Source organism: Pipistrellus hanaki (genome assembly GCF_964339955.1).
Source record: "Pipistrellus hanaki genome assembly, chromosome: 2".
Classification (NCBI taxonomy): domain Eukaryota; kingdom Metazoa; phylum Chordata; class Mammalia; order Chiroptera; family Vespertilionidae; genus Pipistrellus; species Pipistrellus hanaki.
In genome coordinates, this window is record NC_140504.1 from 46,528,323 (window position 1) to 46,545,044 (window position 16,722).

At 39.3% G+C, this 16,722-nt stretch overlaps 1 protein-coding gene across 2 annotated transcripts in view; it reads right to left on the bottom strand.

Annotated features, from left to right (window-relative positions):
- Positions 1 to 2,122, bottom strand: part of ATP13A5 (ATPase 13A5) — a 94,921-nt gene extending 92,799 nt beyond the window's left edge. For both annotated transcript variants that reach the window (XM_084872835.1, XM_084872834.1), the window contains exon 1: positions 2,044 to 2,122. In XM_084872835.1, coding sequence (XP_084728961.1) covers positions 2,044 to 2,106 — 63 coding nt within the window. In that variant the 5' untranslated portion in view covers positions 2,107 to 2,122. The remainder of the gene's footprint in view (positions 1 to 2,043) is intronic.
- Between the last annotated feature and the right edge of the window lie 14,600 nt (positions 2,123 to 16,722).

Below are 16,722 nucleotides of genomic sequence, written 5' to 3' on the forward strand. Positions count from 1 at the left end.
ACCATGCCCAGGCTAAGTTGGGCTTACCAATTATCAACAACAATAACAAAAAGAATTTGTTTCCAAAATTTATAATAAGGCTATTATTTCACACAAGCATTTGATTTCTGACTTCTCTTTCAAACTCTGAAGAGCTGACAGCACCAGGCCTGTTGACTTGCAGGACAGCAGTGACTGGAGCTAGGTGGCAGCTTCCTCTTAGCCTATGCACTGGGTGACCCCTGTGCCCACCAGAGCTTCCTAACTCACCCAAAGTTCTGACCCACCTGAATAGTACTGGCATCTGTGCTCTCTACCCAAGCTCACAAGTAAGATTTATGAAGAAAAAAATCCATAGCCACTTCCTGCTGACAATATGCTCTCACAACACCACATCAGTGCAGTGGGATTCCTGATAGAGCTTTTTGGTGGGTGTTTCTAGAAGTGTTTGATAACCAACAAAAAAGTAAACTATGGTGCGGGGCCTGTTACTTATTGCTTTGATATCTGTGCCACCTCTGTGATTAAAGGAATTAAAATACTAGGCTATGAATTTTACAAATAAGTCACTTCATTACAGAAAAATAAAGAGCAACCAAAGGCTTTTATGAATACTTATATGCATATTGAAAAAAAATCAGCACTGGCACAGTGCTGTGTGGAGTGTACACAGGTAAGTAGATTTTTACTCTGTGAATTTCTTGTCTGAAGATTTTAAAGTGCCTCTCCATTGTCTAAATCAATGACAAACCCATGGGAGCCGTGTTGGTTATTTATATTTCCTAACAGCCACAGTAAAAAAAAAAAAAAAAGTTAAATTAATTTTCATAATATATTTTATTTAACCCAGCAAATCCAAAAATTGTCATTTCAATGTGTAACCAATTTAAAAATTATTGAGCTCGTTTATGGGTTGTTGTTTTCTTACCAAGTCTTTAAAATACTGTGTGTATTTTACACTTAGTCAGTGTCTTTCTTTTCAAACTAGCTACTGTTCTGGTGCTCAAAAGCCACATGTGGCCAGGGTTGCCATACTGAACAATGCATATGATTAAGTCACATTTTTCCTTCAGCTAACAAACAAAGGTAGATGAATGGATTTCCTACAGAACTCATAGGGAACTGGGAGACCTTCTGATTTATGAACTCTATCCTCTGGGTTTCTTTCAGCCTCCCAGGTACCTTCTCTGCCCAATCCCCCTTGTTTTTGTTTGTTTGTTTGGTATTTGTTTTTTGTTTGTTTTTTGTTTGTTTTGTGTGTGTGTGTGTTTTGTTTGTTTTTTGTCTTTTTTCTCATTACCTAACTGGAGTCACTACTGCAGCACAAACATATGGGGTGTAAAGGCAGAAGGAGTGGGCTGGATACCCAGCCTGTCCCTTGCAGGTTTTGACCTTGCTAGTTATTCATCCTCCCTGGTCTCAGATTTTTTTCCATGAAATAGGATTAATTTCTTCACTAAATTCTGCAGATCAAATAAAATAATAAAAGTAACCTGTCAGCACCAAATAGACACAGTATATTCAAGCTTTCAATGATTATATATATTTGGTGGGAAAGGCAATGAGGGGTAAAGAATTACGGAAGTAAGAACTTTTTTAAGATATGCGCTAAATCCTATGCCACACTCTATTCCTTCTTCAGTACTTGATGCTTAAAACCCTTCTAGGCAACTAGCATGACTTCCAGCCAAAGCACAGAAAACATAAGTTATACATACATACAAACACACAAGAATAATAAAAAAAAAATAGTTTGTTTTTGCCTGAGTTTGTCCAATTGTCTTAAGACCCAGAAGATAAGGAGGGAACACCTCATATAGGAGTGCACCTGATTTCTCTGCAAAATGTCTGAAGCAGAGGCTTCATGCAGTCCAATACCTATTAGGACCCACTTTCTCAGCCCATTAGGTTCCCTCACCATAATACTGCCCTGGACCTCAAGGACTGAAGCCTCTCCACGTTCTAACTGAAGCCTCTCCACGTTCTAAAATCAGCACTACTTCAGCCCCTGCCCACAGCTCAGTTCTTTTGAGAATCCTGTAATAAAAAGAAGGGAAGACTCACCAGTTCATTCTCCTCTCCTTGGTTAAGCAAAGCCCGATGGTCCTTCTTACTCTTCTCCTCCATCTAAACTGGATCTCCTGGCTAATGCCCTGGGGAAATGTGAAACCGACAGAGGTTTAGGTGAACTCTGAACAATCTGTCATTGTAGTTCTCAGGTACTTAATATCCCTTAGCACATACCTCACCTATTACGTTAACAAATGAGAGGGGGGGAGGGGGGTGAAAAAAAACCACCTCTCCTCAGCCATAGGATTAATCTATTAATCTCTTTGCTTGTTGTGGAGTGTTTGTTTTTTCTTCCTAGTACTTACTTGCTGAGCTGGATGTGAGTGCCTCCAGACTTAAGCTGCTGAACTAGATAGGTATTTCCTGGGCTATCCAATGAATGGAATGATCACTTTGCTAAAAACCTGTGGCAACAAGATTTGAATAAATGAATAAATGCACCATGGATTTTGAAAAGGGAATGGGCATATTGGAAGTGACAATGAGAAAGGAAGGAAGAGAGGTTGGTTCATACCTGGGAATGTAGAAATCATTATGGAATCAGAAAACTCTGAATTATAATCCCTGCTCTACTGATATAGATCTGATTTTTAAGTTTATTTGTAAAATGTCTGTAATAATTATAGAGTTGATAAGATTTTTTAAGATATTTAAATGAGATCTGAATTTTAAGTTTACTTGTAAAATGTCTATAATAATTATAGAGTTGATAAGATTTTTTTAAGATTTTTTTTTAATATATTTTATTGATTTTTCACAGAAAGGAAGAGAGAGGGATAGAAAGTTAGAAACATCGATGAGAGAGAGTCATCGATCAGCTGCCTCTTGCACACACCCCACTGGGGATGTGCCCGCAACCAAGGTACATGCCCTTGACCGGAATCGAACCCTGGACTTTTTAGTCTGCAGGCCGACACTCCATCCACTGAGCCAAACTGGTTCCAAACTGGCTTAAGATATCTATTAAAGGCCAACTATATGTTTCTTCATACTCAATAAGTGATAGATCATCATTACCAAAATCATAACACTAAGCAAAAAGAGACAAGTTTTTAAATAGTAAACTATAATATTTTTTTCTTTTATTTTCCCTTTTTAGTTTACAAAAATTTTCAATAACTGAAGTATATGGAGAGAGGGGGAGCCTAAGAAGGCTAAATATTGGGGATATCATTTAAAGTCCCACAATTGTATAATTACCGTCATATTGAATATTTTGAATTTTGTAAGTTTACAAAAAATTAGATATACTGTGATCTATTCAAGGTTAATTAATTTGTTCATGATAAACACTTTTGTCATTTTATTGCCTTATTATTGAATCCAGGCTACTTGACAAAATTATTGCCACTTTGGCCATGGAGGAAAATTTACAAAGAAAGAAGACTAGTAGAGAACGAGTCTTTCCACTGCCTGAGATAGTCCTTGGTTGTCTTATGGGGGAACCAGTGCCCACCTTGAAGTTCAGCAGAGTTCAATGTACTTTCTGGCCCAGAAGAAAGTAGCTGATGAAAATAAACAAATAATTATAGCTTCTCATGCCAAAGAGGCTGAGATACCCACACTAAAGAATAACATTGCACTTTTAAGAAGCACTAATCTAGAGTTGAATTCCAATTTGGAGAAGAGAGTCATGGATTTTAGTAAAACATAAAGAAAGACTTTAGGGGCAGCCATCATTCTCTTCTTAGTGATCATCTATTCACTCATTCTACAATAATAAAGAGAAAATATGCTAATTGACCCTCACACGTCACAAAGATGGCTGCACCCATAGCCAATAAAGAGGGAATATGCTAATCGATTGCACTGCCCTCAAAGATGGGCACCCACAGCCAATAAGGATGAAGTATGCTAATTGACTGACATGCCCTCAAAGATGGCAGCAACAAGATGGTGGTGCCCAGTCCCTTCAGGCCCGCTGGGATGGCAGGCACACAGCAGGCACACTCCATGCACCTGCCTCCAGAGTCCCCCAGTCCCCTCAGCCCCCCAGCCACCCAGGGCCAGCCAGAGGCACAGGCAAGCCTCAGATGGTGGCTGCCCAGCCACCCTGGGCAAACTGAGGCTCAGGTAACTAGGTCCAGCCGAGGCTTGTGCTGCCTGCAGTGGCAGCAGCAGAGGTGTGATGGGACGTTGCCTTCTCCTGATCACTAGGTCACCTCCTTCCCCTGAAGGCTCCCGGACTATAAGAGGGGGCAGGTTAGGCTGAGGGATCCCCTCCAGTGCATGAATTTTCATGCACCAGGTCTCTAGTATTTTTGCTAAAAGAATGACTACTTTGGGCAGAATGACTTCAAACAAAAGCACCGAGGATGAATCATGATTTGCTTAAAGTGGGTATGTGACCCAGTTATCAACAATAAAAATCAAAGGAAAAACATGTGGAGGCTGGAGTCTTCTGGAAAAGATTATCCAATTGATAAGAGAACTTTCTTTTCCATCCTTTACACTCTTCCTTTCTTTAAAAGTTATGTGTCAGGAGGCAATGCATAGAGCATGGCAGCTTTCTTTAGATTGTAAAGAGAATGGAAATTGCCTTGTTAATGATGATAGACAAAGGAATAAAAGAGCTTAGATCCTGATATCACTGAGCCATAGAACTAAGCCTGTGACTTCCTAGCTCCACACACCTTGTTAAAAATATAACTAGCTGAAACCGGTTTGGCTCAGTGGATAGAGCATCAGCCTATCAACTGAAAGGTCCCAGGTTTGATTCCAGTCAAGGGCATGTACCTTGGTTGCAGGCACATCCCCAATAGGAGGTGTGCAAGAGGCAGCTGATGATTCTCTCTCATCGATGTTTCTAATTCTCTATCCCTCTCTCTTTCTCTCTGTAAAAAATCAATAAAAATATATTTTAATATATATATATATATATATATATATATATATATATATATATAACTAAATGTTCTTAATAATGCTACCATTGTCTGCAACTCCGTTAAACTTTTACTCAGCAATTATATGACCCAGACATTATGTTAGGTTCTTGGGATTCAGTGGAAAAAGGGGAGTCACTATTCTGAAGGAGTTTAGTTATTTGGGAGAGAGACAAGTAAATATCCTCTTAAATAAGAAAGACATTGAATTCAGACTTAATGGGAACAGCTCCCTGAAAGAAGTGATATCTGTGCTGACCTCTCAAAGATGAGCAGAAGTTAACCAGGTGAAGGAATGGGAAACAGTGGCAGATGGTGGGCATACTCTAGGCCTGAGAACACAAGAAAATAATGTGTGATAAGGCTTAATAGAGGTGATAAAATATGGGGTATTTGAGATGTAAAGAGAAATCAAAGTAAGAGTTGAGAATAGAGGGTAAAAGAGTAGAGTATTGAGCCATGACATTGGAATATAAACAGAGAAGTACCCAGCCATAAAGAGCTTAAAAACCAAGTCAAAGTTATTGATCAGTTCTTTGGATGACATATATATTGGCTTTGTATGTGGCAAAAGGACTCTTTCTACTAGCCAATTCCTGAGACTGAAACCATTGTAATTAGCTAATTATTAATAATATGAAAGGAGTAAAAGGTAGGCCAGACATTATAAGCATGGTCATCTGGGCAGCTTAGCCAGAAACCAATTCCAGCATGTCATAATTGCAAGAGTTTCTTCAAAAGATGAATGGAACTCAGGGATGCAACAAGGGCTGAGTCACATATGTTGTCACCAGTTGAAAATGGCTAAAGGCATTTCCCCCTAATTTAAATAGGATGATTGTTTGTTGCCACACAGCTCAGGGCATCTTAATCTACATATTATTGCCTTCTGTTGGCCAAACACCTGAACAGCCTTAGGCTATTCCCCATTCTGACAATGCTTCTGTAGGAAATTCTACCCTTTGAAGTATATCTCCACCTAGCCTAGGACAAATTTTGTTAATAAAAAGCAAGCAGTCCTGAGACAAGGAGAACTTAGCTCTTTTAGCTAAAGCTCCTCTGACCCCCAATGCCTTTCAAAATCATCTTTCACCTCTGTACTCTTACTTCAGTTACACACATATCCTTTCTCCAGATTGCTGAACCCTTCTTAATGCTGGAACAAGAACCCCAGCAAACCTCACCAGTAAGCAGAAATTTCACACTCCCCAGGGAAACACTGGCCCATTCCCTACAGATTACTGGGGGAAGAAACTGGACAAAGGAGAAGATGGGCACATGCACAGTGAGTTGAGATGATATAGGGAAGGGGCTTGATGCCAGTCAAACCTGGGAACAGAGATCATTGGCTAGGGAGAAAGGGGTCACTTATAAAACCGTAAAAATTTGGGGATACAAAATCTCACAAAGTGAGAGCAAACAGGGCAGGAGTCCAGTGGAAAACAAAGGCAGGTAGAATATAGGTAGAGGAAGACATGGCAGTTTGAGCAAGCCTAATCACAGAAACCAACCAAGCAGGAATAACAAAATGTTTTTGGACTCAAAGTGGGAGGCATGTGAGAACAAGAGAGGGCCTGCAACAATAAGGTGAACTGATGCATAGGAATACAGAAAGTTCAGATCCATTGCTGGGCAAGAACAATTGAGGAAATCCATCAGGTGATGGCATCGATAGATATAGAGCAGACTTGAAGCAAATATATACCCCAAGACTACAAGGCTTTGGGGGCCTCCCCATGTGGGAAATCTGAATCTGCTTGTAATAAATTTTCCACACTTTTGTTTAAATCTTCTGGTTCATGGAGCTCATTCTTCAGTGTCCTAAGACAAGACCAGGTGGGAGGTGAGGGAGAGGGGAAAGGGCCTTGGCTCACAGTTCCCATTATCAAAAGGAACTCTCTCCTGGCTCTTGGATCCCTTGGCACTCTTGGCTCTTTGGTTCTTCTGGTTTTGCTCCTACCTGTGTCCCCTCCATAGCCATGTGACCCTGCAGACCCCACACACAATGGACTGATGATCTGTAGTGGGGAACACAAACTAAGTTAACCTGGTGCTGGATTAGACTGTGTAAACATGGAACAGAAATTCTGGGCAACAGCTTTAATCATAGCTCTTCTGAAGCTACAGCTACATTTCTTCTGTGATGGGATACAGGGAAATGAGACCTTGGAAACTCAGGGGCTTGATTCCATAGAAATAAAGCTTTCTACAACACCTCATTCTCCTGTGCTGTTCTCAGTGACAGGTAAAGGGATGAATCAGAATGGACCCTATTCCTTAGGGGACTCACAGTCTGGTGAAAAGGCAAAACCATGCAGATGTGACTATTATACAAGTTGGAAAGAGGAAGGCTTGAGTGGTTGCAGACTAAGGAGGAGCATACCCAAGTGTGTGGAGTGGAGTATGATATCTGACTGAGTGACCTTGTGAGCTCTCTGTAACAACCACAGGTTAGGAAAATATTTGACTCTCAGTACATAACTAATCTTCTATCTGAAGTATGGACTCAAAGATGTGAGCAAAGTTGTCCTTTTTAATTGTACTTAATCTGTTAATAAACAGAGCCAACCAACTCTTACTCCTTCCAACCCTAATCGATACTGCATCAATACAACCCACACATTCTCTACAGATCAAAACAGAGCAGAGGGAACTCCCTCCAGGAAATAAAAATGTGGGCTATTGAAGGTGAGGGCATGGTTTGACCTTTCTCACTCCCTGCCTGAAAGTTCTATTTAGGCGGTCATCAAGTTGAGAATTTAGTGACTATGTCAAAACTTAGATAAGTAGAAGTAAAATCTGTCTTATCTGGAAATAAAAAAAGAGCCCAACCTGTGAAAAGAGACCTTCTCATGACTTCTTAGTTTTTTTTCTATCTTGTTAATTCATTTAGCAAACAGCTCTAAGCTCCCACACCAGGGTTAGTGAAATGAATGACAAGAACAGCTAGAAAATAAACATACATAGACACTGAAAATGGACTTTTATTAAATTTTGTATGTGTAACTATGTTAGTAAAAATAATTTTTTAAGTGGAAAAAAATATTACTATACATAAAGGAAGAAGTAATGAATAAATACCTTTTAATTATATCATGTATGTCTACAAAAGAAGAAAAATGAATATATTGTAATAAATAATAACATTGCATAACTAAAACTAAATAAATTTTAATGAAATCAAAACATCTGAAAAGGGTAAAATTTGGGGCAATTATCAAACTAATCTACTCACAAAACATTTTATTTTCTTGACCCTCTCTTTAGTTTTAAAACATTTACAAATGTGAAAGGAAAATACATTTAATTTTAAATGTATTACTCAAATAAATAATTTAAGCATGAACTAAAATTTGCTCTTATCATACAAAAATATTTCAACTTGTGCACTCTGTTTCATTCTTTTTTGAAGAACAGCCTTGTGGGGGAAATTAGACAATTAGATTAGAGCCAGGGAATGGAAATTAGAACAGTCTAGCTAAGGAATTAGATTTTGTATGCTTTGCAGAAAGCATCCTTTGGGGGTGTCATAGTAGCTCACCAAACTTTTCTGCTTTCCTTAGTTCACTTCTGCCCACATGTGTGAAGTATTCTAGGTCTTAAAAGGAGAATCCAGAGATGATTGAGGCTAGAACTGTGCCCTTGAACTCAGTCTACTGGAGACATGCTCCTAAAAGTAAGTCTTCTGTGTTCTTCACTTTCCTCCGGCTACTCCTGTGACCTATATTACAAAAAGGCTTTGACAAGCTCTTCTCTCACTGACAAGTTTAAGGTTGATTAGTCACAGATATTAAATCATTCATTGCTTACCTGGATCCTCCGAGATGCCTTCTTCCTGTAGGAACTAGATGGTTCAGAATTTGTTGGCAGACGTGATGATGTTTGAAAGTGACTAATAGTTGGAATCTGTGAACTGGTGATAGAAACAAAGCAGCCCAGGGACTTCTGATTAGAGCAGGTGAAGCAATGGGGAAAGAAATATTCCACCACACCCTCTTACAGCTGACTCCTATCAGTGAGGAAAAGGCTTCCCTCTTTGGTTAATGACTTTTCCCTGGGGTTCCCATTTCGGCTCCTATTTTAGGTATAGCTGCCCTCCAAAGGCACAGAGACACAAGTTAGGTAACTGAGCTAGCTCTTCCATGGGCCCTCATGGGAGTCAAGGACCAGAACTTGGATAAATCCTAGGCTCTACTTGGCCTTTATTACAAAATGAGCTGTATGCATTGCAGATACTGTAATTTGGTGTGGACCATTGAAGCGAAGCAATTGTCCTGTTTTATTTAATTGCTTCTGTTTGAAATTTAGAAAACATTCTCTTTACTCACTAAATAAGTATTAATTTATGGAGTCAAGTCTATTTCCTAATGCTTTATGTGTTAGGCTTGGTGGTCTTTGCTGCCCTTTGGGCCCACCTTCTTTGCTTTGGGGCCATTCCCATAGCTTTTTATACATAAGTAAAAAATGCTCCTATCACATTCAAGGGGAAGAATATTCATCTTCAGATCCAGGCACTTAACTCAGATATGGCAGGTACTCAATAAGTATTGTGTAAATGAATAAGTCACTTTTTCTACCTTGAGAGTTTGCTTTACAATATTCAATTTTTCAGATTAGGTAAATGTTTACAGAATTTTTTTTCCTTTAGGATAATCAGTGGCAGAGTGGTAACTAGAGCTAGAACAGATATGGTCTGTGGCCTGTTCAAATCCCTTTGGATGCCTTCATTGCCCCACAGGCATCTGTATATTTTCATCTAATGGCCTGTACCTAGCCATAGCATTGCCCTTGAGCCCCTTTGCCCATCCCAGCAAAGACCCAAAAGTGCTTCGAGTTTCCACCCCATCCCCACGCTGCCCAAGCAACCCTGAGCCAAATGACTGAGGCTGGAGTCTGAAGTCCTTCTCCCTTGGGACATTGAGGTGAAGTGTATATTCCAAAGCTCCCTGACAGCATCGGGTTAAAGTTAAGACTTTTTCCAAAAGTCTTATTTGTCTCTTCTTCCACTCCCTTACAAGTTTCTGCTAGGAACGCTCCCATTATAAAGTAAATTCACATCTCAGTGTTTGTTTCTAACTTCAGAAAAGAACTAAATGTTCTTAATATTTGTATCTCCCAGAGATCTATGTAGGCACCATCAACACATTTCTTTTTGAAAGGCGAGAGGGGAGACTACCTGCTATATATGAGCAGATTTCATCTTTTCATTCTCTCACCTGGATGTTATTCATTACTCTTACTTCAAAGCCTCCAGTTTCCAATCTCCTTGATTTAGTGTGTGTGTGTGTGTGTGTGTGTGGCAGGGGGGGGGGGGGGTAGGGGGTAGGGGGGGAGATGTGCTTCTTTTCCTCTCTATTTAATTTAAAATTCATGCAACCACCTTGAATTTGTTCTAACCATTCTTTCTGCCTAAGATATTAAGATTGTTCCAGGAGAATTCAATAGCTCATTTCATGCTATTGGAATTGCGTTGACTATTGTCAAGGACTTTAGGCTTCTCAAAGCTTATGCCACTTTGCCATGGTACTCTGTGTAATTAGTAGCTGCATAGACACAGAATGTCTGTTTAACATTCTGGAAGGCGTTCCAGATGACTCGCCCCAAGGACAAATCTACACAGACTGCCAGTTGTATAGCTTTTTGGCTGAGTACAGTAAGTACCAGCAAGAATGAGTCAAGCGTTAACCATGTTTGTCAGGTAAGTCACCAACTGGAGACTGACTAGTGGCCAAAAAGATGTCCCAATGCTGTCAGATCATTTCATGTTGGTGAACATTAAACTTGCATCTGTGCCCCCATCACTGCTGCTAAAAACACTGATGGCCACTGAGTCCAGCGAAGGATGCTAAACAGAAAGACAGAGGCATTTCTGAAATCAGTGCTGTCTCTGCTCAAAGAATGGGTTCAATTTCATTTGTCAAGTTAGGTTTTCCCAGGAAGGAAAAAAAAATAGAACAAGGTGGGATGGTTACAAAAATACTGAATGGATGTAAGTATTACACAGTAAACTTGATCCCAAGATCTATCCTTAGAACATAAACCTCTAAAGTGATGTCCTGAAGCTGGTTGATTTCTTACTAATCAATTCCAGATGATCTAACCCGGTTGGAGAGTTGAGGATTCTTTTGTTATATTCAGACCTCTCCATGGTCCAGGATCAATTATTCTTTTTTTTTTCTCTCCCTTACCTGAAAGGTGGACTAGATTGAATATTTTCAGGAGTCAAGTTTTTTGGCATACATTTTCAACCAGCTTCAAGAATATGAGATATTAAACACTATTCTATGTTTTTTACTTTGGCTGGTGACTATGTCTTCCCCACTGAACTTAGCCATCAGGTGATTGTTTTGTCAAGAATATATTGCCAAGACAGGTTTGACTCAATGGATAGAGGGTCGGTCTGTGGACTGAGGGATCCCAGGTTCAATTCCCATCAAGGGCATGTACATTGGTTGCAGGCACATCCCCTGTAGGGGGAGTGCAGGAGGCAGCTGGTTGATGTTTCTCTCTCATTGATGTTTCTGTTCTTCTCCCTTTCTCTCTGTGAAAAATCAATAATATATATATAAAAAGAATATATTAAAAAGAATATAGTATGTACTTAGATCTCTAACAGAGCATTGAAAACTTGGTTCACCTCAGGGAGAGAAATCCATTAACAGGGTTTCTTACCACCAGGGACAGCTTTTATAATACAGAGTAGAGAATGCACAGGGACAAACAACATTTCCAAAGGAAATATGCCACAAAATGTTCTGTCTGAACTGTGGAAGTTGGCAGAAAAAAGTTGTAGATGAGTAATTATAAAAACAAGTGCAAGATAGTATACCTAGGAAAATACTTTTTTTTTTTTTTAAGGAATATATTTCCTAAGCCTGATTCATTGTCAAAATCACTTGGAGAGCTTGATAAAGGCACAGCTTCCCAGAACCCATCCCAGAAATTCTGATTAAGTATGTCTCAGGTTGGGTCCAGGACTTTATTTCTAATAAGATCCTTGGGGATTTTTATGAGTCAAATTTGAGAACCATGTTCCAAAGAGAAGCCCATGAAGTGCTATGGATTATTCCTCAGAGAGATGGGCTAACATGAAGGCACAGCAAAAACACTAACCACACAGCTCCTACAGCTCTGCCTGAAACTACATTGTTTCATACAGATCTTTGCATCTCAGGGGAAAACTTGACGACTCAAAAATCATCCAAGAGAGGCCTATTTATAAAGCATTTCCCCCCCAAAATAGGCAGAATGTGAAACATGAAGGGCTGCAATACAAAATCTAAAAAGAAGTTGACTCTTTTGAAGTAGAAGTAATTGATTCTGTAAACAAAGGCTAGAGGTAGGTCACTTGGTGTCTTATTTTAAATAAGTAAAAATAAACTTACAAACAAACAGAATAATTTTAAATAGTAAATCATAGATAATTACACAGAGAATTATATTCATTAAATGCCTAGAAGTGTGTGGTGTGTTTATTAGTTTATTCATTCTCCACTTACGCATTCTTTTATTTATTACTTTACTGGTTCACACAACACATTTAAAAGCTATGCTATGTGCAGGGCCAAGATTTAAGAATTCTCCTTAAAACTTGAGACATGCAGGACAATAAATTATGTGCCACGTTTAACCTCCTTTGATTTTTGCAGCTATGCATAAGGTAATAAATAATATCCTTATGGCAATAGCCAAGGAAGCTAAGATGTAAACATGGTGACTAATTTGCTCAAAATTACAAATCAAAGAAGTCAGGATTAGAGATGAGATCTGTCTGACTCCTAAGCTTATACTCCTTTTAAAACTTATACTCTTTTAAATATATATATATATATATATATATATATATATATATATATATATATATATGTCTTTATTGATTTTAGAGAGAGGAAGGGAGAGGGAGAAACATCACTGATAGAGAAATATTCACCAGTTACTTCCTGCATGCCCCTACTGGGAATTGAGCCTGCAACCTGGGCATGTGCCTGACTGGGTATCAAACTGATAACTAACTGGTGCATGGGGTGGTGCTAAACCAACTAAGCCCATTGGTTGGGCTAAGACTTTACTCTTAACTGCCAATAGACCATATGCCATTTTTGAGATTGACTTTATGTATCCAAATTCTGTATGACCCCTAATGATATGGCTTTACATGGGGTACTGGTTGAGAGTTCATGATTTCATCCCTGAGCAACTCTACCTAGGACACCTGTGAATCCTCCTATCTGCTGTGCTAAGGTGAGGTGTGGGAAGATACAAAGGTTGGGCCTTTCCCAAATATGAATTTTGGCATCCAGACCAAATCAGATTTCAAGACCCATCTAGAGAGATTCCAAACCTACAAAGTTATCTCCAGACTAAACCAGTTTCTAATTAGTCTGGATTGTGGCTGAATTCTTGAGGCTATTTAAACCATTATCAAATTCTCAAAGTTAACCTTGGGCTATGACGTGAGAGAACTGGCTTAGCTTTCAGGAAAGAGCATCCAGCCAGTTGTGGAGTCACCTTATCTTTGATTTTGCTCAGTTACTGAGATCAGGAATACAAAGTGACCTTGGGGCTCCAAGCTGTTTTTTAGAGTGTTGTTTCTTAATGTGTTCCTGCAAGGAGTTTCACCAAATGGAATTCATCTAATGGGGAGGTATATTTTCCATCTTTATAACCTACTATGTTTCCTGGTCACATGAACCTGGGACAGTAGTCAAAAACAGGCTCATAGAAACCCTACCACTGTGAAGTCCCTCATGAGTCATTAAGAAATATACAGAATGTTGCATGCAGGACTCCTGGTGACAGCATGCTCTTCCTTCCTGCAATCTGTGTTGGACAGGCCACAGCCCACCATGAAATGATCTTTGCTGATTCCATGAGGCTTCTCTCGGCCTGGCCTGACCCTAAGATTGCTTGCAAAAATCCCCTAGGCCTCTACAATAGCATATTACTGTATCACCCCTGGTGACATTCTCCATCTCTTTTAACCATTTTCCACATCCTTAAGCCATTGGGAGACATGGTCAGACTGTTTATGTCACCTTTGTGTCTCTTTATGATACCATCAGCCATTAGCAACATGCATCTTCCACATCATAGAGTCACATCAGTGCCAGATGACAAAGGCCATGGGCATACTCTTTCCATCCTGCTTTTATTGAATTTTAACACAAGACCACTTTATTTATTTCTCTATCTATCTCTATCTCTATCTCTATCTCTATCTCTATCTCTATCTCTATCTCTGTCTCTGTCTCTATCTCTATCTCTATCTCCATCTCTGTCTCTGTCTCCGTCTCTGTCTCTGTCTCTATCTCTATCTCTGTCTCTATCTCTGTCTCTGTCTCTGTCTTTGTCTCTGTCTCTATCTCTATCGCTAGTTTTCATTTTATCACAAATTTATTTTACTCAGATCCTTGCAGAAATCCCTAAAGGTAGGGTAAAAACAGTAGAAGATTGAAAAATACACACCCAGTTGTACTCAAAAGTTGCACCTGTTTCCTAAAATCTTGGTTTTTAAACAAGTTTTCTTGCCTCAATAGTCTCTTTTCTTAGGTTGAGTACTTTCCTAACAGTCTTTGCACTCATGTGCAAATATGCATTTAAGCCCCTCTACATATTGAAATAGTCTTTGTAGCATATACCCAACCCTTCTGATTCTACAGCCCAGCTCCACATGTCCACTGTATAAATGGACAGTCAAACTCATTAAGCACAACATTGGAATCACTATACTTTGTACTTTTGGTTGTTTTTATTCATAGCCCTATTGTTTTAGTTCAGCATTTTTGTACTGAATGGAAAACAGATGTTCACAGACAAGTGAGAATAAATCAATCAATAGTGATTATGTATTTTTTTTTATTCAATCATGCCACAGCTACTTGCTTAACCCAGCCATAGTCCTGAACTAGGTGCAGAGTGGGAAGATGAAATGAATCAGGCTTGGTTTCTACCCTCAGAGAATGTGCTTTCTACTTAACATAAGGTTGCATGGGAGTTGGAGGAAGTTGAAATACCACAAGGTAAAGAGAGCCACACACTACACAAAGGAAGGATATGTAGAGTGTACTGCATGTGCAATTAAAGAAATCTCCCTTCTGGATTGACAGATTAGTGGCACTCTAATTGGATCTTGAGAAATGGGTGGGATTTTGATATGTGGATATAGAAGTAAGAAGTTTTGATGCCCCCAAAGGGAAAACAGGGTGAGTAAAGGTATTAGTGAGAAAATTGCTATATGATGAGAATAAGTGGGGTACTGAACACTGGGAATAATAGTTTGTTGCATTACTGAGTACAAGGAAAAATATGTAAGATCAGCACAGATGTGGCCTGTGCAAAGAGCCTTGAAGTACTTAGTAAGCACTATTGGGTAGATAATTCAAATTATGAAGGGTTTCTGACCACAGATATGACATGATCAGAGTTGGGCAATAGCATTCAATAGAGACCTTGAGAAGCAAAGATAAAGAGATCTCAGTTGGGGAGACCAGTTAAGAAGCTCTTAAAATCACGTAGGTGGTGGCTGAGGGTCCTGGAAAAGACGAGGGTTTGCATGAGAGACAATATCAAGAGAGAGTGCAAGGTCTTAAGAACTGATAGAGGTGGGACAAGAGGGATTCTTCATTGCATAACCATGTTTGTGGTTACAAAAGTAAAAGTTCTCACCTATAAAGCCTTCTTGATATCACACAGAATCACCATTTTTGGCTTGCAACATGGTGATTCTGTGTGATATCAAGAATCACACAAAGTCACCATGTGGATGGTGCCCCCTTGCGTTGTGCAGTGTGTAATACATGCAACATATATGAGACCTTTCAGCAGCATTCACTTCTACAGAGTTTCCATAGTCAATCTGTGTGTAGCCTTAATCGCAGGCCAGTGCTTTGTCATGTGTTTCATGGAGTCAAACACTCAGGAGAGAGTTGGGATGAGACAACAATAAAATAGAACTGGGAAAGTCTGAATGACATTCTGAGTGTTCTTCAATCAACTAAGGAGATTGCTCTACAACATCCTCATTCTTTTCCCCAGTGGATTAGCTAATTTGATTAATAGGATCTAGCCAGGTGTGAAGCACATAAAGAACTTTGATTTGGAAATCAGTGTACTTGAATTGTAGACTTTGGTTTCCCATTTCCTAAGTGTATGATCTTGAACAAATACTAATCTTTCAACCTCAGGCACCTGAAGGGTTGGTTGTCCAAGTACTACGTAGAAAACAATCCAGCTAGTGGGGCAAGGACACCATTAGATAAAGTAGTCAGGGAAGGCTTCTTTGAAGAAGGGACATGTGAGCTGAAATCTAAAGGAGAAGGAATCAGCCAAGATGTGGGAGGATGGTGGTGCAGGGGGAGCATTCAAAGGCAAAGAATGGCAAATGCAGTCTTCTTAAGGAAGGAACAAGCATGGTGTAGAAGGCCAACACTCTCTCTTCAAATCCAAGAGAGATGTATTTTGTTGTTGTTGTTGTTGTTTAAAGAAAGTCATTTTATGGATAAAGTTTAGAGGGTTATTTCAACAAGTCTAGTGGAAACTAAAATGTGGACTGTGTGGCAGCAATTTTCAAGTTTTTGTTTGTTTGTTTGTTTGTTTTGTTTCTTTTCTTTTTTTTTTCTTTTTTTTTTTCTTTTTCATAAAGAAGTGGGTATCATTCAAACCAAGAGAGACTCTATCTAACCCTAAAAAGTTCTACAAAGCAGGGGCTGAGCAAAGTTCAAGCAGAGATATAGGTTTCTCTGGCTTTATGATTTCACTGTCTCCACAGTCAACCTCTTCTGTAATTGAT